The following is a 25140-nucleotide window of genomic DNA, read 5'->3' as shown; positions in this document are numbered from 1 at the left end:
CTCCTCTAATTATGGTGTGATAGATACACTCAATAAGCTATGCATAGCACACAAGCAAGATTAGATCAAACACAAAGTATGTGATATAACAAAGAGAATTATCAAAAAGAAAACCTTGTATTAGCCTATCCTCTCTCACCTCTCATTCTAAAGAAAATGATCAAATGTTGTCTTCAAACCCTGAGATTCCTGGAACTGCTGCCACTACCAAATAATAAATTTTCTACTTGCACAGATTTCAGCTAAGTGATTTGTGATGGGAAGAACATGGGGTGAATGTGCATAGAAGGGTAAATGGGATCACTCAAGCTCAGAGAGGCAGGTGTGCGTTCACCTGAGATGAGGGAGTGTTTGAAGAGGAGGAGGATACACCGAGGATACCTACAGCTACACTTGACCTTGAACACATTATTTTAAGATACTCAATTCTATGGTGTGTTGACAATTTGCTTATAGGAGAGGAGTTGTTGGCAGGACCTGAGGAATAGGCAATGTTCCAGACTGAGACAGGTTAGCCAGGACTGAAGTGCAGTGTTTTCACCTGAAGTTAGCATTTGAAGCACTTGCCATCTACAAAGAGAACTTTTAATGGAAATGATCACTTGAATTAGGGATCTGTTTGTTCTCTTCTGGCCCACCTGAGATGAACTGGAGATGAACCATTCCAACCAAGGATACCACCAGTATCAAAAAGTTTCTAATATTTTAATTTCACAGGCACCCAAAATATTTGAGGTTCAGTTTAGTTCAGGATATCTCAACTTCCGCACCATGGATGTTGTCAACTATGTAATTCTTTGTTGCAAGATTATTCTGTACATTTTAGATTCATAACACAATCTGGCCATTATCCCAGATGCCAGAAGCACCATTTTTCTGTTTGGGTAACTGAAAATGTCTCCCTGGACCTGAGGCATGTATGCATTGATGCTCGTGACAACCACGGTAGGTGTAGGAAGGGCTAGGCTTGGTCTCTGCCCCTACTGAGTCATGTGTGAGCTCTTTTGTGGTTTTGACCATGCTTGTCTGGGCTGTAACACCCACCAGCAGCAAAAACCAGAATAGGTTGAAGGCCAATCAGGAAAGGCCACAGTCATTGCTAGGGTCCACTCTTGGGCATGAGATCTTGCACTAAGAGAGGTTCTGATGAAGGAACTTGGGTAACTCTTCTGTCTTAACACGGTCACTGCAGGTGAGCACAAGAACCACAGTGAGGAACAACCCAGGACAGGCCAGGAAATGGTACCCACAGGCATACATTTAGTGAAAGTTGGGAATAAACCATGCTGAACCAGTTCACATCACTCACTGGTGAATCCAAGCACAAGAATAGAATGTGGGTTGAGTTGGGTTGGGTCACAACACATGGCAGTTCACATGAATGACAGAACAAGGAGCTGGCATAACTGGGCGAGGTTGGTAGCCTGCACCAGCATGAGTTGGAGCTGTGGTTGGGGTGGGTCTGGCCAGGCTACATCCAATGAGAAATGCCACGTTGAGGCAGGCCCTACAAAACTTGGCCACAGCAATCAACCAGCGCGTATGAGACCCGGGGGACAGGGGGAATGCTAGTAGGGAAGATGCATGGGGCTCCATTGCTGGACTACCACTCCCTTGGAAAATGTGAGTTTGGATGGGGGCAGACCAGGCCTGGCAGGGTTACAACACCTACTGGCCTCATGTGAGCTGGATCAGGGGAAAGCCAGGCAGAGTTGAGTGTTCCTACTGGTGAATGCATAAATCAGAATGGGTGTGGGTTGGTTGGGCTTTGCTGCAGCATCATGTGGTAGATGCTGGCAGGAGAGCAAATTCTGTCAAGTTAAACTGCAGGAACACCTCAAGAGTGCAGGATCCATGAGTGGGACTGGGTCCAATAGAAAACAGTGAGCACCTCCCTCTTGGGTTGCTACTTCAATTTGTGAGAGTGAGAACCAGGAGTTGGGTATGTATGGCTAGACAGAGAGTGGCACCCACCAGTGCTTGTGTGAGCTGGATAGTGGGTCTGGTTGGGTTGAACTAGGATTCAAGGCCCATTGAATTGTGTGAGAGCTTAATGGAATGTGGGATGGACTAGATTAGTCTGATGTACATACTGGCAAGCATGGAAACCATGGCAGGGGTGTGCCTGGTGTGGATTATTTCAGGTTGGTCCAACTAGCCTACAGTTTCTGCTGGTGTATGTGAAGGCTGAGTGTGTGGTGGGCAGGATCGGGCTGCGACACTCATTGGTTTGTGTAGAAGATGGGGCTTGAGGCAGAACTGACCCAGCAATTGCAACCACCAGCATATGCATAAGCTGCTTGGGGTGACAGACTATGCTTGACCCTGTATTGGCAAGCACACATAAGATCAGGTCTGGAATCACCTCAGATGAAATTTCTATGGGGATTCCCCCCAGCTGTATTTCTGGATTCAAAACCCCAACCATGGAAAGAATTGCATGTTCCATAGTTCTGACTGTGGAGTGCATGTGTCAGAGCTGGGCCTCCTCAGTAGCTTAAATGGAGCAGTTGAGGGTATGTCCAGGTGCACATGGAGGATAAGGCAGTACATTGGAGCCTGCAGAGGACACCTGGTACCACAACAGAGGACAGAGGACAGAACAAATCAATCAACTACCCCAAGCAAGTGTTGACAGTGACTATCTGGGCAAACAGAGACTCTAGGTTGGACTGTGTGAACCAGTGGGTTCTGGAGAGATTTCATCATGCTTGGAGTGATGAGATTGGCAGCAATTCAGAACTGTTGAACTATTGAAACCTTTTGAGCAGGGCACTCAGAGCATGCCCCACAATCAGAGATCGTGGGGCGGTTGGGAGGCTGGTTGTGGCTTCTCCCGTTATACCCTCCTTCCTCCAGATACAGGAAGGAAACAAAGAGAATGTGGAAATGGTGATCTCATCCACCTTCCTGTAGCCCTTGAACCTTATGTAAAAATCATAAAAAATAAAAATAACTATAAAAAAGAAATAGAGATAAAATTCTCTGGAGGCAACCTCACCTCTGGTGAGAAACACTTGTTTAGAACACACATCAGAATCACTGGGAAGGCTTGGCATGACACATGTGGAACCTTATCCCTAGTTTCTCTGACACAGTAGACTTAGGTAACAGCCCCAGAATATACATTTCCAATGAATTTCACCACTAATTCTGGTCTTGTGTTTCCCAAAATCCCTCTTGGGAGAATCCTTCATATCAGTCCTCACCAGTTCCATCTACATCCGACATTCACCAAGTTGTTTGAGAACCCAGCACAAGAAACATCTATTTACTCTGCCTTTTTTTTTGAAAATGTGTGTCTCATTTGTATTCCTTGTATTTTAACTAGGCATGTTCTCCACTTGAAGAAAGACTTCCACTAATTTTTTGGTTGGACATGTAAAGCAGCAGTTGATTCAGCATTTAGAACTTCTACATTTAAAACAACTGCATTGTCAGTTGTAGCAGAATAAGACTGCTGCCTTGCAATGCCAGCATCTTATATGGCTTGTGTCCTGGGTGCTTCATTTCCAACCCATCTCCCTGTTAATTAGCCTGGGAAAAGCTGCAGAAGACGGTCAAAATGCTTGGGCACCTGACACCCACTTGGGAGATGCACCTGAAGCTCCTAGCTCCTGGCTTAGACTTATTCCATCCCTAACTACTGTGACCATTTGAGGAGTGAACCAGCAGATGTCTGATTCTCTCTCTCTCTCTCTCTCTCTCTCTCTCTCTCTCTCTCTCTCTCCCTCTGTCTCTCTCTCTCCCTCCTCTCTATAACCTTTCATCTAACCAAAATATTTGAAAGCATTTGCATTGCAGCAAAAAAAAAGGATTGTTAAGAAGTAGATGGATACTGCAGTTTCTTAGCACTCAAAACAACAGGCTATTGTGTCTGTGGTAAGTACAGGCTAACACTCTCTTGTACCCTCTAACAAGAAATTTTTGTGAATATCAATAAAGAGGAGTCTGGACTGTCAACAGAGAGAGGGGTTTCATGTTTAGGGGAGGAGGCTATACCTGTAATACCAGCTTGAAATAGAAATCATGTGACATTCATGAAATTGAGAAGATATAACCAAAAGCACAAAATGGGATGATAATTCACTTAGTAATTCAGCTGGCTTCAAACAGGCTTCAAAGTGATCTCACCTTTACAGACATTCCAAAAAAAGATATTTACTATACTTATAATTATTTTTGTTTTTTCTTACAATAAATTTATTTTATTTTTGATGTCTACATAATTAAGAAGGATGCATGCCTTTGTGGACCACTGTTTCAGGTGGGAGGGTCAAGGAATTAAGGAAAGTGGATGAGACAAATGCCTCCAATCTCCTTTTTTTTTTTCTTCCTGCATCTGGAGAAAGTAGAGAGAGAATGGAAAAGAATTACTCCCCACAGTCCAACTGTGTCAGTATCCAGAAATGGGAGACGGCCACTTGATGTCATCCCATGTTCCCATGGTGGAGCATGTGCCAAGGATACTGCTTAAGTGGTGTTGATAGTTCTGAGACGCTGTTGATTTCATTGCCCCAAGGTTGAGGAAATCCTTCCAAAGTCCATTAGCTGATACAGTCCACCTTAGAGTCTCCACTTGCCCAGATACTCGCTTGTTAAAGCTTGTCCGAAAGAACTGTTCTAGTTCTGCCCTTCATGGTAATAGATGTCCTCAGCAGGCTTCAATGAACTGGTTGTCATCCACCCATGTGCATCCAAGCATGCCTACATTTAAATTCTTACATCATTTCATTTGTGAAACTGCGGATGTATAGTGAGCTTTTATTATGAAATGGTTGATTTCATTATCAAATGCCATCTTTAAACAAATCAAACCTATACACTTATTGAATATATTACATATCAATCCACATATATGTTTTCTGCAGGTGGTATTATTTATTATTACTGGAGTAGTGAATGATTGATGGAATGAAAACTAACCTGTAGAGTACTACCATACCACAAAATATAGGGCTGTTAATCCAATAAGCCCATGCAAGCTTCCTGGACTCTGAGGTCTTCAATAGTGTTCCTTGGGTGACACAGGTTAGACATCTCCTAACCACAGGTGAAACACACAAGTTGGTGAAAAAGGATGGACTGTAGCCTTGCTTTTATGTTCTTCAAAATTGTTTTACTTTTAAGTCATTTAAAGATTGTGATTTTTTTTTATTGGACACACACACACACACACACACACACACACACACAACAAGCTCCTGATCCAGTGGCACACTTCTTTGGTGGCTATGATGGCCAGGAATCGGTAAGTCAAAATCATGAACCAGAAGCTCAATCTAGGTATCCCATATAGATGACAGGAACCCAAAGACTTGAGCTGTCTCTACTGCCTCCCAAGGACCATATTAATAGGAAGCTGGAGTCAAGAGCTGGAACCTCATATCATCCCCAGATACACTAATGTGCAGTGTTGATGCTGGTGTTGTTAATTGCTAGGTAAGATACCTCCTTTAAACACCATTCTTAATGGTATATGAATAATTTCATAGCTTCAAAGAGAGAGTAATATTTTTTTCATTCACTTGACTGTGAGTTATATTCATTTCTGAGTTTTCCTGCTTAATCACAGAAGTCCATAGCTTCTGTTATGGTTGATTAATTCTTTGATTTTAGAGTTTTCAAATGCAAAACTATAAATATGGATGCCTCAATGAAATTCATAATATTTCATCAAAGAGGAAACTTTGCAAACCTTAAAGATATGTATAATTATATGCACTTAAAGTTTAGAGATGTATGTGGCTTTTGTACTTTTGTGTGACTCCCAGAAGTTTAAAAATGCCTTGTTAACTAGATGATCAAATTAATATCACTAATAATGGGACATAGAGTGAATCTCTACATTTTTTTACTGTGAGATGTCCCTGGGCGGCCTTTCGCCATTTGGTGCCAGGCTCCGCCTGCTGGCCACCCGGCCGGGGAGCTCTAGGGTTTTGGTTCTTTGAGTTGCTGCTTAGTTAGCTCCACGTTGAACCCATTGTGCTTCTATGACGTGAAGCATTTGTAGATTCCCATTGGCAGTAACTCTTCCTTTGTAAAACTTGCAATCACTGAACAATGCTGATCACCAAATACCAGTCCATTCAGAAGCTATGGCTTGGGGCTTGTCCTGCAGAATTATATCATGTTACCTGACATGATGATGGATCAGGAGAAGGGTCACATTAAGCAAGCCATTACATTAACTAGCACTCAAGAACCATAACCAGGGGTAAATTCTGTGAGGGATGTGTGGGCCACATCCTGTGAAAATTCTAGCCCCACTGGTTATCTCAATAGTTGGGGTGGTGATGGACTAAGCTAGGTGTGACCAAGGATCCTGCCATCAATCATAGGTAAAGGAACCTCCAGTAGTCTGGACTGGTCAAGGCAGCAGCACCCGATTGTGCATCCTGATTAATTGATCAGGATGATACTTTGCTGGCTCTATCTTCAGACCAGAGATGGTCTCCCCAAGAAGCCGTTGAACTTATCTGGACAATAAGATGCTGGGTTCTATGCTTAGTATGTGCTTGCAATGAAAGAATCTCAGCTGAACTTGAACTGTGGTAATGCAACAAGGTGGGGGAATCCACCATGGGGGAAGGGTTTGGGGAGGGGTGAGGGATCACTCAGTGCCTATAAAACTGTGTCACATAATGCAATGTAATTAATAAAAAAAATTAAGTAAAAAAATTTCCCCACAAAAAAACTCAGATACTTTAAAAATCTGCTTTTAAATAAAAAATTAGGACATTGGAAAAGGAATGCATGAAGAGTTTTGCTCATACAAAAGTCCATTATAATATGGATAAATTATGCATTACAACATAATATCCTACCCATATTGTAGAGCTGGGAACACTGAAAACAAGTTATTGCTATTATCAAATCGTAATAATAAGTTTCAATTGATGTGCAAGTCTTTCCTGTTTATTACTCTGTTATCTAAAGGAAAATGGATGTCCACTAAAATTTTTCCAAATCAGAGGGGAAAAAATGTAAAATTAGGACTAGCAAGAGGATTTCTAACTACTTGTTGTTGAACTACTCACAAAATTGTCCTTGTTTAATGAGAGGAATGAGTGGGAGTTTTGCTGTGGTGGAGAATTCTGTTTGACACTTGCAGTTTGTGCATCTGTGTGTTTTTTTCTAAATGTTAGGTTAGCTTTCTCAAAACAGTCCGCATGTCTGCAGATGCCATCATTCTTTGATCATCCCAAATGTCAACAAGCAAAACACACTCACATCGTCCAGCAATGTTGCCATGACCTTTGCTCTTGACAGGTGCAATTTTGTTTTGACCCTTCTACTTTCACTGCACCTCTTTGAAGCTAGGAATCTGATTGTGCTTGGTCTTTAGGACTGCACTGGTAAAGGCTTGTTTCATCTCTTCCCACACGTTCTAGCTTAAGATTTTATTTATCATGTCCATCCTTATCTACCTCATGAACAAACTTCCTTTCCGTATGTCAAATTGTTCTTAGTTTCAATTTTTTTCTGAATACATAAGTTCAACATAGTCTTGGTTGAATTTATATCTGGGCATTTGATTCACTTAGATGCTGCTGTAAGTGGTTTAATATCCTTTTCAGGTTCTTTATTACCAATGGATAGAAATAAAATGAATGCTTTAGGTGATGGTTTTTATTCCTGTCGCTCTGCTGAGTGTATTGATTAGCAAATATGTTTCATGCGATACTTACAATTTTTTGCTTTTACGATTGCATCATTGTAAATAGTGACCATTCCTTTGCATTTTGAATGTCTCTTACTTATTTCTTCCTCCTGCCTAGTTTCTCTAGAAAGAATCTTGTACTATCTTGATAGACACAGTAAAACCAGGAATACTTGACTTATGGCTGAGTTTCAGCCTTTTACTTTAGAGCAGAAGACAAGATAATTTGATCTTTGCTTTTTAAATATTAAATTTATTGTTTTCTATGATAGTTTTATAAACATGGCAGTTCCTCTCTTTCCCACCCCACACTCCCTCCATAATATTCCTGCCCCTGAATATGTCCCTGTGTTTTAACACTAGTATGGTCCCTTAGTACAAGTTACAAGTTTAACTTTCTGATATTTAAGCAGATCATAACATCGTAAGTATAGACAGAGACAGAAAACCTAGAATGAAATACAAAGGTATCTTTATGGTTCACTGGGAGTTCGACACTCATTCAGGAGTAGAGTTCCATACTGTATGGTACCTTTTTTTTTGCATAAGTAACATTAAAAACTTTACCACCTAAATTTTTGTTAGTACTCCTTTCTGTGAAAATCACATTTACGTTTTCAACCAACTTTGTACAAATTGCTAACAATATTTAGAGCATTTAGTTGCACATTTTATAAATAAGAGTTATTTTTAGTTAATTGTGGTTATGAATTGCATTAATTTACATTTTAAACTATATATAAATTTTTGAAAATATATTCTGAGTATAATCTTTTAGAAAGACAACAAGAAAGAGGGTGGTGAATGAGGAATGCGAACAGGAGGGAGGGTTGGATGGAAAGTATCACTATGTCTATAGAACTGTATTATGACATACATAAAGTTTATTCACTTCATAGAAATGTAATTTTGTAAAGTGTTACAAAATGCTATAAATTCAGTGGTATTGGGTGCTCTTTCAAGCACAGTAATTGCCTGTGATAAGGTAAGCACAACTGTGTGATCCAGGCAGACAGGAGTTGGCAAACACTGCAATCCATCCCTTGTTTTGAAGGCTTTTCTGCATTCATCTCATTTCTACTATCTTCTATACATTGTTGGAGAGGCCTTGATTTTAGATTAGGGAATGTCTTGCATTGTTAGTTTTCTGAGTGCTTGTCAAGAAACAATGCAAAACTCTAGTAAGTGCTTATCCTGGATTAATAAGATGAACCTTTTTTCCTTCATCATATTTGACTTATTATGTTGATTGTTTTCTCCTACTGAAGGGCCTTTACATACTTGGTGTAAATTCTCTATATTCTTGGTTTACACATCAGCCAGTGTGTCAAAGGGTTTGATTAATGAATAGTTTTCAAAGGCTTAGTTAGGATGTCTAACTTTTGTTATAGCTAATTTTGTCATTGAGGAATAAGTTAGGAAGTATTTACTAAATTTAATCCAATGAAAAAAGTTTATATTTACACACATATGCACAAGACCTTCAATTTGCACATAATTAAATTTGTATTATTTGTTATCACCAAACAGTGGAGACAAAATAAATATTACTCAGCTGGGGTACTTAACAATCTATAAAGTTTACATGAAGAAAGGTACTAATTCCAATGAGTATAACAGTATGGACGGACCTCAGATATCATATGCTGAGCAAAATGTGTCAGAATCAGATGGTGTGCTATAGAATTCTGATTCAGAACAATCTTACAATGACAAAATTATATGGATAAAAGGCATTTCATGTTTTTCTGTGGCATTGAATGAGATAAGATATTGGTAACAAACACATTTAAGGACATTAACTACTGGTGATTATAATAATAATAACATGAAAATATGTTTGACCAAATTTTAAGAAACTACACACTAAAAATATGCATATTAGTGTTGGTAAGCTACATGTTAATTACAATAAAAAAAAACAAGGAACAATATAAATAACAAGCATATGATTGTATACTTGATACACATAGTGTAGTCCAACAGGTTGTTTAATTGCTTCATTTCAGGGAAAGTGGTGTGAGGAACTGGAGACTCCCTCTTGGGAGATATCCCAGAAAGTTCAGCATCTCTCCAATTCCCTACTGGTTTACTGAATCATCTTCTGCGAACCGGCATAACTCTAGGTGACTTCATTATAGAAGGGCCAGAATGCACACTGGGCGTCTTGGTCAGAAAGATTTTCTGGGTGTCTACATTCATAGTCAAGGAAAATATCCAAAGCAAAAATTGTATTGAGTGACTCTAAGACAATAATAAGTATTACGTGTCTCCTTTTCCTCTGCTATTTTTAAACTAAGTTCTATGGAGTATGTAGGAGAGGCAATTTTATAACTTTTAAAATAACAAGGTAAGTGACTACTTCAAGTGTTCCAAATTAATGCGCAGTGGAATCATGATCTGAATGTCTAATAGTGTCTTTTCTTTCATATTTACTGCTTTCCTGATTTTAGGAACTTTTAACCACTACCTACAAGAGAATTTTTCTAGAATGTTTACGCAGTGTTCCCTTAATGAATTTCTGGTTTTCTATTCTGGATTGATTGCTATTTGCTCTCAAAGAGTTAGGTTAGTTTATATTATTCAGCATATACTTTTACTGAAAACACGGATTGTAAAGTAATGAGGCAGAATGCCTACTGTTGAACACCAACAGTAGAAGTTTTTAATATTATTATGAAGCATTGGCATGAAGATAGATTATAAAAAATAAAATTACTTCAGTTGAGAACAGTAACATGAGACTGCTCAAAAATATGGACAGAAAAATGGTGTAAGTGAGGCTTTAATTAACTAGGTAGAAATTTTAATTTGTTCACTATTTGTTGGCTAGTACTTGGAGACTTAAAAATTGAAGTGTTTGTCTTCCTGTGTCTGGCGTGTTTACTCAATATGTTTCCCACTGCATCCATTTTGATGAAATGTAGAATTTCATCAATAGTTTCATCAACAATATTCCATTTTGGATATCTATATATCTTTAAATCATCTTTTTTAAATGGCTGAAACAACTAAATTAATAATAAAGGTCTTAATTATATTTCAAACATTCCTCCAAATCTCATAATTTCATTATTATTGACACACATACACATGTGAGCAGTGATGTATCTAAAAGTTCATGCTTTGGGTTAGTGTGTAAGTGGGCTCAAGTACTGAATCTCTGGCACCTTCTTTCTAGCTGTTGGGAATTGTAGAATATTGTTAAAGTTCATGCATCATCAATTTGACTTCATGATAAATAAGAAATAATATCCATGTAATACAAAAACAACATGTGCACACAGTTGTAGAACAAAGTATGTGATCAGTGAGGTTATATATTTTTGTGGTGCTTGAACACAGTACAGTAAGGCTGGCAGAGTAAACTTGGAAAAGGAGCAGTAAGCTAGCAACAGAGGGGATAAAGAACAGAGACCAGACATGCTGCCAAAGATGAAAAAATATTAAAATAAAAACTAAGATACCACTTTGATAGCAGAAGAGATTCAAATAAGAAAGCTACAACTCTGACAAAGAATGAAAAAACTAACAAAAAATTATAAAAAAAACTAACAAAAAACTATACTATAAAACTATACTATAAAACTATAAAACTAAACTATACTATAAAAAACTAACAAAAAATTATAAAAGGAAATGTACCACTCTGGACTTTCTACCAACACAAACTGCAGGATAAGGAAACCCACAAACTATGGAAGGTGAGAACTTGGTATTTGTGACATTGCGACGGAATAAGAAAAAATAGATTCTTTCAAGTAGAGATAAAATACATTTCAAGGACAGGACAAATGCAAAAGATAAGCTCACAGTGGGTGGAAAGAGAAGGAATCCTCTATCAGAGCATAAATTATTAGAAGATACATAAGATATTTTAATGGATGTTGTGCAAAGTAATTGCAACTGCAGAGTGAGGTTTCAAATCTCACATCTCATGTCCACCTGAAAACCTACATGTTACCGCTAACCCCTCTCAAACTGCAAAGGCACGATTATGCCCTCCTAATCATAATAGCATAATTGCACTTTTACCAGGCCATGCATTTTGCTCAGTGCTTTTAAAAATACGTTGTCTCTTTTAACTCTTACAGAGACTACTTGAAGCAGATATCACTGCTAACATTGTACAGATGAAGAAAAACTGAACCAACAAGTTAGGTTAAGAACAACGATTTCTAGAAGCCCCGAACATAGTACATTGTCTCTGCTCAGAATTCTGTCTGCTATACATTCCCCCATTATTGTACCAAAGCCACTACATGTGTGGAAAATGCTAACGTGGTGGATACAATATTTGCAGAATTTAATATTGGGCAATTCATTAAATTTTCCAAATGGCAGTTTACAAATACTTAAAATCGTAAAGTCTCACAAAGTTTTTTTTTATGAAAACCTCTCAACCAACAGTGAAGAGCCCCACAGAAAATTAACCTAAAGTTTTTGATTCTGACTCTTTAAATATTTTAAATTATTTGTGTATGGTAAACAAAACTTCATGCATTTCATAATACAGAGTTTAAAGTAGGGCAGTATTTCTCAACTACACTCTCTCCTGCCTATATTCCCCACTCACCCTACACTTTTCTTAATTCGATTTTTTTCTTACTTTTCACCATGACATATAAAAGGCTTAATAACACTCCATTACGTAAGAAATTGAACAAATATCAAATAGAAGAAAACAGTGCTATCTAGCTGTATACACAAAGGCTATAAACAACGATCAAATTTCAAAATTTCACTCTCATCCTCAAATACATAACCTTTTTTATAATACTTCTTTGTATTCGTTGCCACAAATGGAGGAAAATATATGATTTTGGTGTTTTGGGGACTGGCTTATTTCACTAAGCAGAATGGATTCCAGTTGCATCCATTTTTGCTGTAAAGGGCAGAATCTCATTCATGTAATGGCTCAGTATTATTTCAAAGTTTACAAATACCACATGGTGATCAGTTGATGGACAGCTTAGATATCTTGAATATAGCTGCAATAGCAATGGGTGTATAATTCTATCATGTGCTGATTTCATTTCATTTCAGTATTTTCCAGGTGGGGGAATGCCGAATCATATGGTAGAAATATTTTCAGATCTCTGAGAAATCTTTTTACAGCCCTTCATAATGACTGTGATTAGGAAATTGCTTTATGATCTGTACCTATGATATTCTGAAATTAAAGTAATGCACACTATACAGGAATCATACAATTTTATTCCAGTCTTTCTTATACCTAATACTCTGTCATTTTATTTCATATTTTATTTTCCTTCTCAGTGCATCTTCTGATTTCAAACCAACATTGATGGAGAACAGGACAGAAGCAACAGAGTTCATCCTCTTAGGAATCACCAATGACCCAGAACTAAAAGTCCTTCTCTTTATATTATTCACTCTTATCTACTTCTCCAACATGACTGGGAACCTGGGAATGATTGTGTTGATTCTCTGGGACTCTCGTCTCCACACTCCCATGTACTTCTTCCTTGGCCACCTGTCTCTGGTGGATGTTTGTTACTCCTCTGCTGTCACTCCCACAGTTCTTGCTGGGCTACTAATAGGAACCACCATTCTCTCCCGCAGTGCTTGTGCTGCCCAGATGTTCTGTTTTGCAGCCTTTGCCACAGCAGAAAACTTCCTGCTGGCATTAATGGCTTATGATCGCTATGTAGCAGTGTGCCAACCCCTACATTACACCACCATCATGACGAGAAGTGTATGTGCTTCTCTGACCATTGTCTGCTACGTTGGGAGTTTTCTGAATGCCTCCATCCACACTGGGGACACATTCAGTCTCTCCTTCTGTAACTCCAATACTGTCCATCACTTCTTCTGTGACGTTCCAGCAGTCATGATTCTCTCATGCTCTGACAGACATGCTAGTGAGATGATTCTTGTTTATGCAGATAGCTTTGTTATCTGTTCTGCCCTCCTTGTTATCTTAGTATCTTACACGTTCATCTTTGCAACCATCCTAAAGATGCGTTCCACTGCTGGATACCAGAAAGCCTTATCCACCTGTGTCTCTCACTTCACTGCAGTCTCCATTTTCTTTGGGACTCTTATATTCATGTATTTGCAGCCCAGCTCCAGTCATTCCATGGACACAGACAAGGTAGTATCTGTGTTTTACACCATGGTCATCCCCATGCTGAACCCTGTGGTCTGAGGAACAAGGAGGTGAAGGGTGCATTCAGGAAAGTTATTGTGAAGGTCAAACTGTGAATAGGAGTATGACCTTAGCCAAGAAAAATCATGGAGGTCGTAAAACAGGTGTTTTGGATATATTCCTAGGAGTGCTATTGCTGGGTCATATGGTATGCAGATTTTGAGTTGTTTGAGTGTTCTCCAGACTGATTTCCATAAAGGCTGTACCAATTTGCAGCTCCACCAGCAGTGGAGTAGGGTTCCCTTTTCCCCGCATCCTCGCCAGCAAGCGTCGTTGGTGTTCTTGTTTATGTGGGCCAATCTTACTGGTGTTAGGTGGTACCTCATCAATGTTTTAATTTGGATTTCCCTTATTGCTAGGGAGCTGGAACATTTTTTCATATGTTTGCTTGCCATTTGGACTTGTTCCTTTGTGGAATGTTTGCCCATTTCCCGTGCCCATTTCTTGAGTGGTTTGTTTGCTTTGGTTTTTTGGTTGTTTTGAAGTTCTTTGTATATCCTGGAAATTAGCCCCCTATCGCCTATATCGTGTGCAAAGATCTTCTCCCACTCTGTGGGTTGCTTTTTTACTTTGTTGATTGTTTCCCTTGCTGTGCATCCCTATGTTCATTGCAGCACAATCAGTAATTGCAAAAACATGGAAGCAACCGAAATGCCCATCAGCAGAAGATTGGATAAGAAAGCTTTGGTTCATCTACTCCATGGAATACTACTCAGCTATTAAAAAAAACAAAATGCAGTTCTTTGTGGCTAAATGGGCACAACTGGAAACTATCATGCTAAGGGAAATGAGCGAATCCCAAAAGATTAGATACCACATGTTTGCCTTGATTTAACCTGTAATTTTTTTGTTTGGTTGTTTGTTATTTTTTGAACCTGTCATTGATACTGTCTCAACCCAGATGTTTCGAAGAAGGGAACTTGCATTATTTTTAACATATTGTTTACCCAATACTATGTCAATTAATTCCATAATGTTGTATATTGATACTGAGGCCTTGTTGGGGCTTTTAACTGACCGGATCTTTACTCTGTTAGACCTATCTTCAGACCATAGAAGGTCTCCCCAAGAGGCCACTGGACTTATCTGGACAATAAGACGCTGAACTTTATGCTAGGCATGTGTTTGCAAGCAATGAATCTCAACTGAACTTGAACTATGGTTATGCAACAAGGTGGAGGAATCCACCATGGGGGGAGGGGTATGGGAGGGGTGGGGGGAATCCCCAGCGCCTATAAAACTGTACTACATAATACAATGTAAGCAACAATAAAAAAAAAAAAAGAAAAATCATGGAGTGATATCCTTTCTTCTTCAAAAGTTTTTATTTTAGAGAAAGTGGACACGGTGATCCTAAATGTAATGTCTGGATGATGAAGGCTGCAATGAAGTGTAGAATGTTTTTGTTCTGTGGATATACTAATATGGGAGCTTGATGTATTCAGTGTCTCTGCAAGTCTCTTCTCTCTTAAGTGCAAGTACCAACACACATAGGAAGCCTGGATGAAAACAAGGCCGTGAGTTAAAAGCCTGCACTGTAACCCCCATAAGTCTATATGGCAGCCAGAAATTAGAAGTCAATGGAATGTTGCTCATCTAAAATATTGAAATGGTTATTCAAATATTTGTTAAGTTGGGTACCTTCACATAAATATTGTTTTTTCTTTCCTTGAATAAATTACAGTTCTAACTTGATAAGAGAATGTGATAGTGCTTTAAAGGAAAGCATAAAGTTTCATTGTTGGCATATTTTCTTTAGTAATATTTAGATCAAGAGTCTTAAATAAATTACCATTTGTAACTTGACTGAGCCATTTTGTAGAAATTTTTTTGTCATATCAGAGTTGCTAAAAATACAGACTATGGTCTGGTACTATGGTGTTGTAAGCTAAGACTCAGCCAACAGTGCCGGCTCTCCTGTATGGAAACCAGTTCATGTCCCAAATCTTCCTCTTCTTATACACACCCTGCTAATGGTCTGTGGAAATGGCTGAAGATGACTCCAGTCCTTGGGAATCTGCTCCCACTCTGGAGACTCAGAAGAGATTACTAGCTCCCAGCTATTGCTTTCAGATCACCTTATCTCAAGCAGCCATTTGGGGAGGTCTCTGCTTAAACAAATGTTATGTAGTCACTTTCACCTCCTCATGTTCAATTTCCTCTCACTTGAGTTACTTTCTTTTTGTAGCATTTATTTTATTTTTAGTGATGTTTCCATAGGTGACAAGAATGCATGCGATATGTACCACCATTTAGGGTTGGAAGCATTGAGGAATGGGAAAAGTGGATGAGACAAATAGCTCCAATCTCTTTTTTTCCTGTGTCTGGTGAAAAAGAAGAGAGGGCCACTCCCAGCAGCCAAACTACATCTGCACCTGGGAAACTAACAGTTACCTGAAATTATCCCTGATCCCCAATGTGGAGCCTGCTCTGAAGTTCTGCTCAATTGGTTTGGATAGTTTTCAGATGCCATTGATTGTTTCCCCAAGGTTGAGGAAATCCTTCCAAGGTCCATTGGCTGACACAACCCACCTTATTATTGTTTTCACACACCCGGATACCAGCTGTCAACACTGTAGCAGCAAAGCTGTCAAAAAATTTAGTCTGTTCAAGTTCTAGTTTCGGGGGTCTAGTTGAGGGATTCCCATTGAAATCTCACTAGAGTTGACCTCAGAACTGAATCCTGTACATGCCAGCCAGTTCAGGGTCCAGCTCAGTACCCAGCTCAATTCATAACCTGCATCAGCCTACATATACACACTGCTGATTGCACCTGGTCAATTATATCCCAAGCCCCATCTCAATCGCAAACCAATGAATGTTGTGATCCACCGCAGCTCTGCTCACCACACCTGTGGCCCTCACACATACCAATGTGAACTGCAAACTGGTAGGAGTGACCCAGAGTAACCTTTACCAGACCATACCCCTAGATCCAGTTCCTGCGCATGCCACTATGTGCAGCAGACCTGGCCAGTCTGTGCAACATCCCATTGTGTTCTCATAAACAGCAATGAGTGTTGTAGCCAAGCTGAGCCTGACCAAAACCACCTTCCAGCACATGCTCACATTGGTGGGTGCCATTGCCTGTTCATCCAGATCTGCCCCAGCTGTGGTTTGAGGTTCACTGCTAGGAGCTGCAGCCCAGCAGACACATGCTCACATTCCCTATTAGGCTCACTCCCAGGCTGGATGCTGCACTTTCCAGGTGGTTCTAAAATCTAACCTGACAATACCTACCCCCAGTCCCAGCATCTGCAAGACAATGCTTCCGCAAAGCCCAACCAGCCCACATTTACTCTGGCTAATGCTCACCAGTGAATATGGCCACTGTCCAGCTTGGTTTTCTCCCTAATCCAGCTAACATCCAGGCGGTACGGTATTGTAACCTTGCATAGCCTGGTCCCTCTCCACAACGCAATTGCAGCTTTAACACTTACCATCAGGTGTAGTGACCCAACAGGGCAGTCTGCAAACTCCGTACAAGGCTTGCCACTCCACTCTCATGTGCTGGTGGAAGCTACAGCCCAGTCTGTCATATCCCTCCTCACATGTGCATTCATCAGCAATGCTAAAGCCTAGCTTGTCCAGGGCTACTGCCAATCACAGCTTATGCTGGTGGGTACCATTTCCTAGTCCAGCCTGGACTCCCAACAGTCCCATCCCTAATGTGAACTGGACAGAGTTATACCCAACTCAACCTGTCCCACCCCCCAACCTAGGTCTCACATCTGTCAGTGGGTGTTAGAACTGACCCAACCTGTCCCACTCTGTAGACCTGACACATACATATGTCAGTCGGTACTGTAACCTGGCATAAGCTGAGCTTTCCCAGTCTTGGTTCTTGTGCTCGCCTCCAGGGATTGAGTCCTGACAGAGGAGTTTGCCAAGCTTCTCTAACAGATCACCTCCTAGTCACAGATCACACACACAAAAGTGGGCTCTTTGCCCATCTACTGTCCTGGTAGGGACAGCATGCTTGTCCTATCAGCATACGCACATTTCAGCTCTTACTGTTAGGTACTATAGCCAAGTCAGCCCAATCTACAACCAGACCTAGATCATGTGTGACTCACCAGATGCTAATATCTATCCCAGCCTGTCTGCACATCCAGGCTCCTGAGAGAACCAGCAGGTGCTGGAGTCTAGCCCAGTCAGGCACACCCCAGACCCAGCCCAAACCCATGCAGAGGGACACTGCCGTCATGTCCAACCCAGTTCACTGCCCTCTTACAGCTCTCACTCACTAGTGGAAACCACAGCACAGGTGGGACATCATACTAACTCCCCAACAAAGCCAGCTGCTAGTGACTGATCTTGTGCATGCCAGTGGTTGCTACAACCTAGCCTAACCTTTGCCATCAGATGCTGCAGACTGTCTTAGCTTGGCACAACGGCAACCCGAACTTTGGTTGTTGGGTGCTGCAACCTAGCATTGTCTAGTCTGCCCCTATGCCTAACTATCATGCAAACCAGTAAGTGGAAGGACTACACCATCCTGGCTCACATCATCTTGGCTCCTGTGCATGCCAGTGTGTTACACTTTGTCCTATCTCAGTCCAGTCCACAACCTCAGAACCAACCCATACACCTGCCATGTGAAGCAGCCCTGCTCAGTCTGACCACCACCTATTACCTCACATGTTCATCAGAGGGAGCTATGGCACAACAGGGGAGTTCCTGAAATTCACCCACCAGATCCAATTCCAGGCCCAGATATCACTTTTCCAACAGTTAGTAGGCCCTTTCAGTCTACCTTCCAGTCATGGCATTTGGTACTGCAGCCTGGCACAGTCCACATCCAGTTCTTGGATGCACCTGGGAATGCTACAGCCTAAATCAGCCTGGCCTTTTCCTAACACCAGGACTCATGGATATTGTTGAGTTTCATGGCCATGACTAATCTAGAACGTTACCAACCCAGATCTGGACCAAATCAGCTGAGATGGCAGTCCCACATGACTAAGCCCACAATTCTCCACAGAAATTGCTCCCAGTCTCTGTTCTCTTCCATGTTAGTTAAAGTCATGGCCCAGCATGAAGTGGTCTAACCCCTGATTGGACACTCAACAGGCAAGCCCCAAGCCATGGTTTTCATGTACTCTGTGAGATGGTGGTTGATACCAAGAAGTCCAGCTCAGGTCTCCCACAATGCAGGTGTATTGGTTTGGCCTCCAAAGCACCTCTGACTTCCCTTCTCCAACCACCTGATCACAGCCTCCTTGTTTACTTGCAAGTACTGAAGCCAGGTTCATAGAAGTCCACCAGAAGTCACTCCTCGCCTGTCACATTCTTTCTCAGCAGTTCTCTCAAACACACATCCCCAGGAGTGCTATTTTGAGGAATCCATGGCTCCCCAAGGTTGTGAGCTCACCGAACCATATGCCCAGGCTTCTGCTGGCGTGTTATACCACCCTGTGGACTGCCCACCTGTCCTGGGCCCCACAATGGTCGGCACAGGTGCCAAGACTCCATTTATTAGTGTGCTGCTGTTGTCACTCACATATCTTAAAAAAAAAAGAAAGAAAGAAAAAAGAAACACAAAAGAAAAAAGATCTGGCAAGATCTTGAACTGCTGTGTAATCCTTCTCCAAGCTCTGTGCTGCATCAATTTCAGACATGTCACAGGAAGTTTAAACAAGTTTATTTTGGTCAAAATATTTCAATTTCATCCATGGTTCTACTGTCATGATTTTTTTTAGTATTTCTCATGCATGGGGAAGTGGATTCATGCTGCTGAAATTAACCAAAGTCCTACAACTTCAGATTCTCAATATATTGTCCACCTCTACCTACCTCATTATTCTAACTGTGAATAGAGATTAATTTTCTATGGATTAGAAATTCTACTATTTCAATTTTTAAGAACATATATAAATAGGATTATAGGCTAAAGGAATCTGCTTATGTAGGAGCATTTGCTGTGATCAGACACTATAATATTTTATGATTTTCACTTCTTTTATTTTTTTGGTCTCTATTTTGGAATAGAATATTTTGGCTTTGTGGGATAATGTGATGAAAGCCTGTATTTACAAACACAGGAAGAAATCTTTGGGAATATTACGTAAGTCTTATTGGTTATGCTAAGTAGTATAAATACTACAAAAAAATTCTCACCTGTGGAGTGGAAAAAATGTAAAGTTCATATAAAATAATTTGATTTTGAAATATAAAAGGGACTATGCTTGATGTATATACCAACGTAGATACTTCTGCAGTGCACTGAGTTAAGCAATAGATGCAGAATCAGAAACTTAGAATTCTGTTTCAGGTCATTGTTGGAAGGACAACGTCATATGGATAAAACTATGGATTATATTTTCAGGGACATTGGGTTGGAGAATGGGTTGATAACAAAGAAGTTTATGGACATTAATTACTTGTGCTCACAGAGTGATAACATGAAAATATTTTTGACCACATTTTAAGAGCTCAGCCCCAAGAAATATACATAATAATGCTTCTAGGTCTCTCAGAAAAATAAAGAAATCCTGAATAAGATAAATAAAAAATATGATTGCACACTTGATATACCATTGCGCTTCCAACAGAGATTTTAATTGCCTCATTTCTCGGTAAGTGGTGTGAGGACTGCAGGTGTCCTTGTTGGCGACATCCCTAGAGAGCTCAAGGATCCTCCAGTTCCCTAATGGTTCACCTGCATCATCTCCTGAAATCCAACACGACGCTAGGTGACTTCATTTTATAATGGCTGGACAGAACCCTAGGTCCTTCAGTCATCATTTCTTCATACTGCAGTAACATGTGTAAAAGATCTTCCAGAAAAGCATTGCATCAACCCACGATGAGAACCTACTAGCAGGTGCAAGTTGCTGAGTCTACCTTCCTCTCTTGATTGTTTTCAAGCTCAGTTTTGTGAATTATGTAGGAGAGCTCATTCAACAACTCTGCTTACACAGAAGGGAGAGGTAGGAGGCAGCTCCGAGGATCCTAAGGTGATGCACAGTAGAGTGATGGCCTGAACCTTGGATCAGGTCTGTACCTTCACGTCTACTGCCTTGGGACCTTCAGAATGTTTTAACCACTCGCTGCAAGAGAAATTGGCTAGACCTTCATGCGTTATTCCCTGAATGAATTTCCAACTTTCTCTTCAGAATTGACTTTCATTTGCTTTCAAAGAGCAAGGTAAGCATGTTAGTGAACATACAATTTGGTTTAAAGTATAGTTGATGCCGAAAGATCAATTTGGGAAAAATCATGAGGCAGTTTGCTTGCTCAACTTGGAGCACAGAAATACAAGTTTGTGAAACACTGAAGTTAAGTGGTGTGGGCCATGTCATGATTGCATCAACAGGGTGCTTGATGTTACTTCCTGCAACTATTGACAGAAAGATGGAATAGATGAGGCTTTAATTCACCAGGTGGTGGTTTCAGTTTGTTTATGAGCTGTTGGCTTCTAGTCAAAGATTTAGAATTACATTACATCTTTCTTTCTGTCAAGCTTATTTCATTTAACATATTGTCCTCCACTGGCATTTATTTTGTTGCAAATGGGAGAATTTCAGTCCTTTTATAGAGCTGTGGAACATTCCATTGTTTGGATGTGTATAGATGATATGAATTACATTTTGATATTTCCCCATACCTCATAATCATAACCTTATTATTTATTAGTAGTTTATTATTGACACATATGCATTGTAGGCAGCGATGTACCTAAAAACACATACTTTGGATTACAGCAGAACTCAATGATGTACTGAATCTTTGTTCACAGTAGCTCTGGGGAATTGTAGACTCTTGATGAATTGAAGAAATCATCAATTTTCCTTAATGATAGACCAGGAATAATAATACCCATCTTAACCACAAGCACACAGCTATGCATAATTAGAGTTCACCCCCTATGGTGTGCGTGTATGGTCAAAGTGACTACACATATTAAGGTATTCAAATATAGTATAACCAGGCTGATAAAGAAAAGGATTAGAAGGAGACAGAGAAGGAAGTGCAGTTAATGTGGGATGGAAATGCTGCTTAAGGGACAAAATACTAAATTATGTGAAATATCAGCATGACAGTAAGTGAGATTCTAATTTAAAATGTTAAGCTCCATGCTCCCACCAAAACAGATCTGCAAGCTACTGCAGATTATGAAAGTTCAATATTTGTGATATTGATGTGATACAATGGTGGAACGAAAAAAAAAATACTCAAGTTGAATTAAGACCCATGAGTCCTACGGGCAGAGCATGGACAGAGCATGAACTCCTAGAAGGCACATAAGGTGCCAGCAAATAGTCACACAAAAAGAGAAACACCAAAGCAGCAGAGAGGTGAGGCTTCGAGCCTCAGTGCACACACAAAGCCACTACTTCTTGCCATTGACACTTCTCAAATCACGTAAGGAGTGTCATATGATCTTCATAATAATAGTCAAAACGTCCATCAGGCTGAGCTAAGCATCCAATATTTTGCAACATTAGTTTGTGTTTTTCAAATGTGTTGTCTCATTTAAGTCTTACAGTGATATCTTGAGGCAGATCTTGTGTCATCTTCATTGTGTAGGTGAATAAAATCTGAACCAAGGATTTTACGGTGGGAACAGTGATTCCCACATTTTAGATAAAGGATTGGCATGCATCTCCTCCCAGAACTCAAGCTCCATACCCCATGCACGCCTTCACTCTCAGACTTTTATCTGTTGATTAGACATCCCCATATTTTACCAAAGACATTTCATATGTAGTTTTCCTTTTTATTCTTCTTTTTACTTTATACAAAATCAATGAATCTAACATTTTTTTCACACTACAAGCTCAGAAGCCAAGGGGTGCCACGTTTCCTCTCTGTTCTCTCTCCATTTTCTTTCTCCTTCCCATATTGTTTTTACCCAAACAAGTTCAATAACTTATTCGTTCACTTCATATTAGCCTATATGATTTCCTAATATTTAAAGCTATTTTGACATAGCAGGTAGAGGAAGGAGAAAAAAGAAAAATGTAAAATTACATATAATAAAAGCAACATGAAATAAAAATGGAAACCCTACTTTCCTTTGAGTGACAAGACATCAGTAAAACTGACTTATTGAATACAGCAGTTAATTCCTGGTGTGCCAATCTAACTCATAACATTATGTTTCTTTATCCATGTATTAGTTAGTGATTTTTCTGTGAAATACCGAAGAGTTTGAACTAAGGGAGACAATGAGTAATTACAATCGGCATTGAAGACCACTTGATTTGATAGCCATTCTGTGTCCAAAGCTTGTCATACCACTAAATAATTGTTAACAAAAACACATTTCTAAACTTCTGATCCATCACCACCTAAATTCAAGCAGCAGTTGCTCAATGTTATCACTAAATAGATGGGCTCTGCATGGTAGTGTAACAGCTACAATTTTTGCCTTGAACATGCATGAATCCCATATGAGCACCACTTCTAATCCCAGTGGTCCCGCTTCCCATCCAACTCCCAGCTTGTGGTCTGGGACAGCAGTCAAGGATGGCCCAAACCTTTGGGACTGTGCACTCCTGAGGGAGACCGGAAAGATGATCCATGATGCTAGCTTCCAATTGACTCAGCTTCGGCTGTTGTGACGAATTGGGGAATAAACAGATGGAAGATTTACCTCTCTGTCACTTCTCTTCTCTATATATGTAACTGTGCAAAAACAAAAATAAGTCTTTAATAAATAAATAAATACTAAAACATGCAATTAGTTTAAAAAATGCCAAAATCTGTAGATCTCTTTGTGTACATAGGCAACATAACATCTATGAATGTACCTTCCTAGGAAAAGTTGATGTGCTAGATTTATTAACTCCAAAATTCAATGCTGGGAAATCCATTAAATTTCTGAACTTGCACGTTACACATGAATTTAAAATTTCACAAGTGGGTCTAGGAGCACCTCCTATTCAACCTTTTGGAGCCACATAGAAAATTAATGCACTAAATTTGGATTTTAAATTCATGATTTACTTGTGAAGACTCATGAAACACATGATATTCCTAAATTGAAATAAGGCACATTGCACTTACACATTTAGATTCACTGCAGTCACCCCTAGATTTAATGTGCTGTTCTTTGTTCTTCATCATTACAGGGCATCGTCTTACTTGCAAGCAGCTTTGATGGGAAACAGGACAGAAGCAACAGAGTTCATCCTCTTAGGAATCACCAATGACCCAGAACTGCAAGGCCCCCTCTTTGTATTATTCACTCTTATCTACTTCTCCAACATGATTGGGAACCTGGGACTGATTGTGTTGATTCTCTGGGACTCTCGTCTCCACACTCCCATGTACTTCTTCCTTGGCCACCTGTCTCTGGTGGATGTTTGTTACTCCTCTGCTGTCACTCCCACAGTTCTTGCTGGGCTACTAGTAGGAACCACCGTTCTCTCCCGCAGTGCTTGTGCTGCCCAGATGTTCTGTTTTGCAGCCTTTGCCACAGCAGAAAACTTCCTGCTGGCATTAATGGCTTATGATCGCTATGTAGCAGTGTGCCAACCCCTACATTACACCACCATCATGACGAGAAGTGTATGTACTGCTCTGACCATTGTCTGCTACATTGGGAGTTTTCTGAATGCCTCCATCCACACTGGGGACACATTCAGTCTCTCCTTCTGTAACTCCAATACTGTCCATCACTTCTTCTGTGATGTTCCAGCAGTCATGATTCTCTCATGCTCTGACAGACATGCTAGTGAGATGATTCTTGTTTATGCATCCAGTCTCATTGTCTATTCTGCCCTCCTTGTTATCTTAGTATCTTACACGTTCATCTTTGCAACCATCCTAAAGATGCGTTCCACTGCTGGATACCAGAAAGCCTTATCCACCTGTGTCTCTCACTTCACTGCAGTCTCCATTTTCTTTGGGACTCTTATATTCATGTATTTGCAGCCCAGCTCCAGTCATTCCATGGACACAGACAAAGTAGTATCTGTGTTTTACACCATGGTCATCCCCATGCTGAACCCTGTGGTCTACAGCCTGAGGAACAAGGAGGTGAAGGGTGCATTCAGGAAAGTTATTCTGAAGGTCAAACTGTAAATAGGAGTATGACCTTAGCCAAGAAAAATCATGGAGGTGATATCCTTTCTTCTTCAAAAGTTTTTATTTTAGAGAAAGTAGGCACAGTGATCCTAAATGTAAAGCCTGAAAAATGATGGTTACAATGGAATGCAAAATCCTTTTGTTATGCATATAGAGCTGTCAACCTCAGAATCAGCCAACAGAGTTTGTCACACACCTGTCAACCTCAGAGCCAACCCTTGCACCTGCCATGTGAAGTAGCCTGCTCAGTCTAACCAACGCCTAGTAG

The 25140-nt window shown here is 40.1% G+C and overlaps 2 protein-coding genes across 2 annotated transcripts; both read left to right on the top strand.

The window, feature by feature from the left end:
- Positions 1-12971: 12971 nt before the first annotated feature.
- Positions 12972-13835, top strand: LOC121172310 (olfactory receptor 5B3-like). Its single transcript, XM_041004161.1, has one exon. The coding sequence runs from the start codon at positions 12972-12974 to the stop codon at positions 13833-13835; it is 864 nt and encodes a 287-aa protein (XP_040860095.1).
- A 10076-nt stretch (positions 13836-23911) lies between these two features.
- Positions 23912-24869, top strand: LOC121172205 (olfactory receptor 5B3-like). The gene has a single exon (XM_041004056.1). It carries the CDS (start codon positions 23943-23945, stop codon positions 24867-24869), a length of 927 nt encoding a protein of 308 aa, XP_040859990.1. The 5' UTR covers positions 23912-23942.
- The last annotated feature ends 271 nt before the right edge of the window (positions 24870-25140 follow it).

Source organism: Ochotona curzoniae, unplaced genomic scaffold, assembly GCF_017591425.1.
Source record: "Ochotona curzoniae isolate NIBS_2020 unplaced genomic scaffold, NIBS_Ocur_1.0 scaffold_3171, whole genome shotgun sequence".
In the NCBI taxonomy this organism is placed as follows: Eukaryota; Metazoa; Chordata; class Mammalia; order Lagomorpha; family Ochotonidae; genus Ochotona; species Ochotona curzoniae.
Note: the sequence above shows the minus strand (reverse complement) of the source record. Positions and strands in the feature narration are given on the sequence as shown.

Bases quoted from the DNA above. Each gene is read 5' to 3' on its own strand.
- LOC121172310 (XM_041004161.1), top strand. From the start codon at position 12,972: ATGGAGAACAGGACAGAAGCAACAGAGTTCATCCTCTTAGGAATCACC.
- LOC121172205 (XM_041004056.1), top strand. From the start codon at position 23,943: ATGGGAAACAGGACAGAAGCAACAGAGTTCATCCTCTTAGGAATCACC.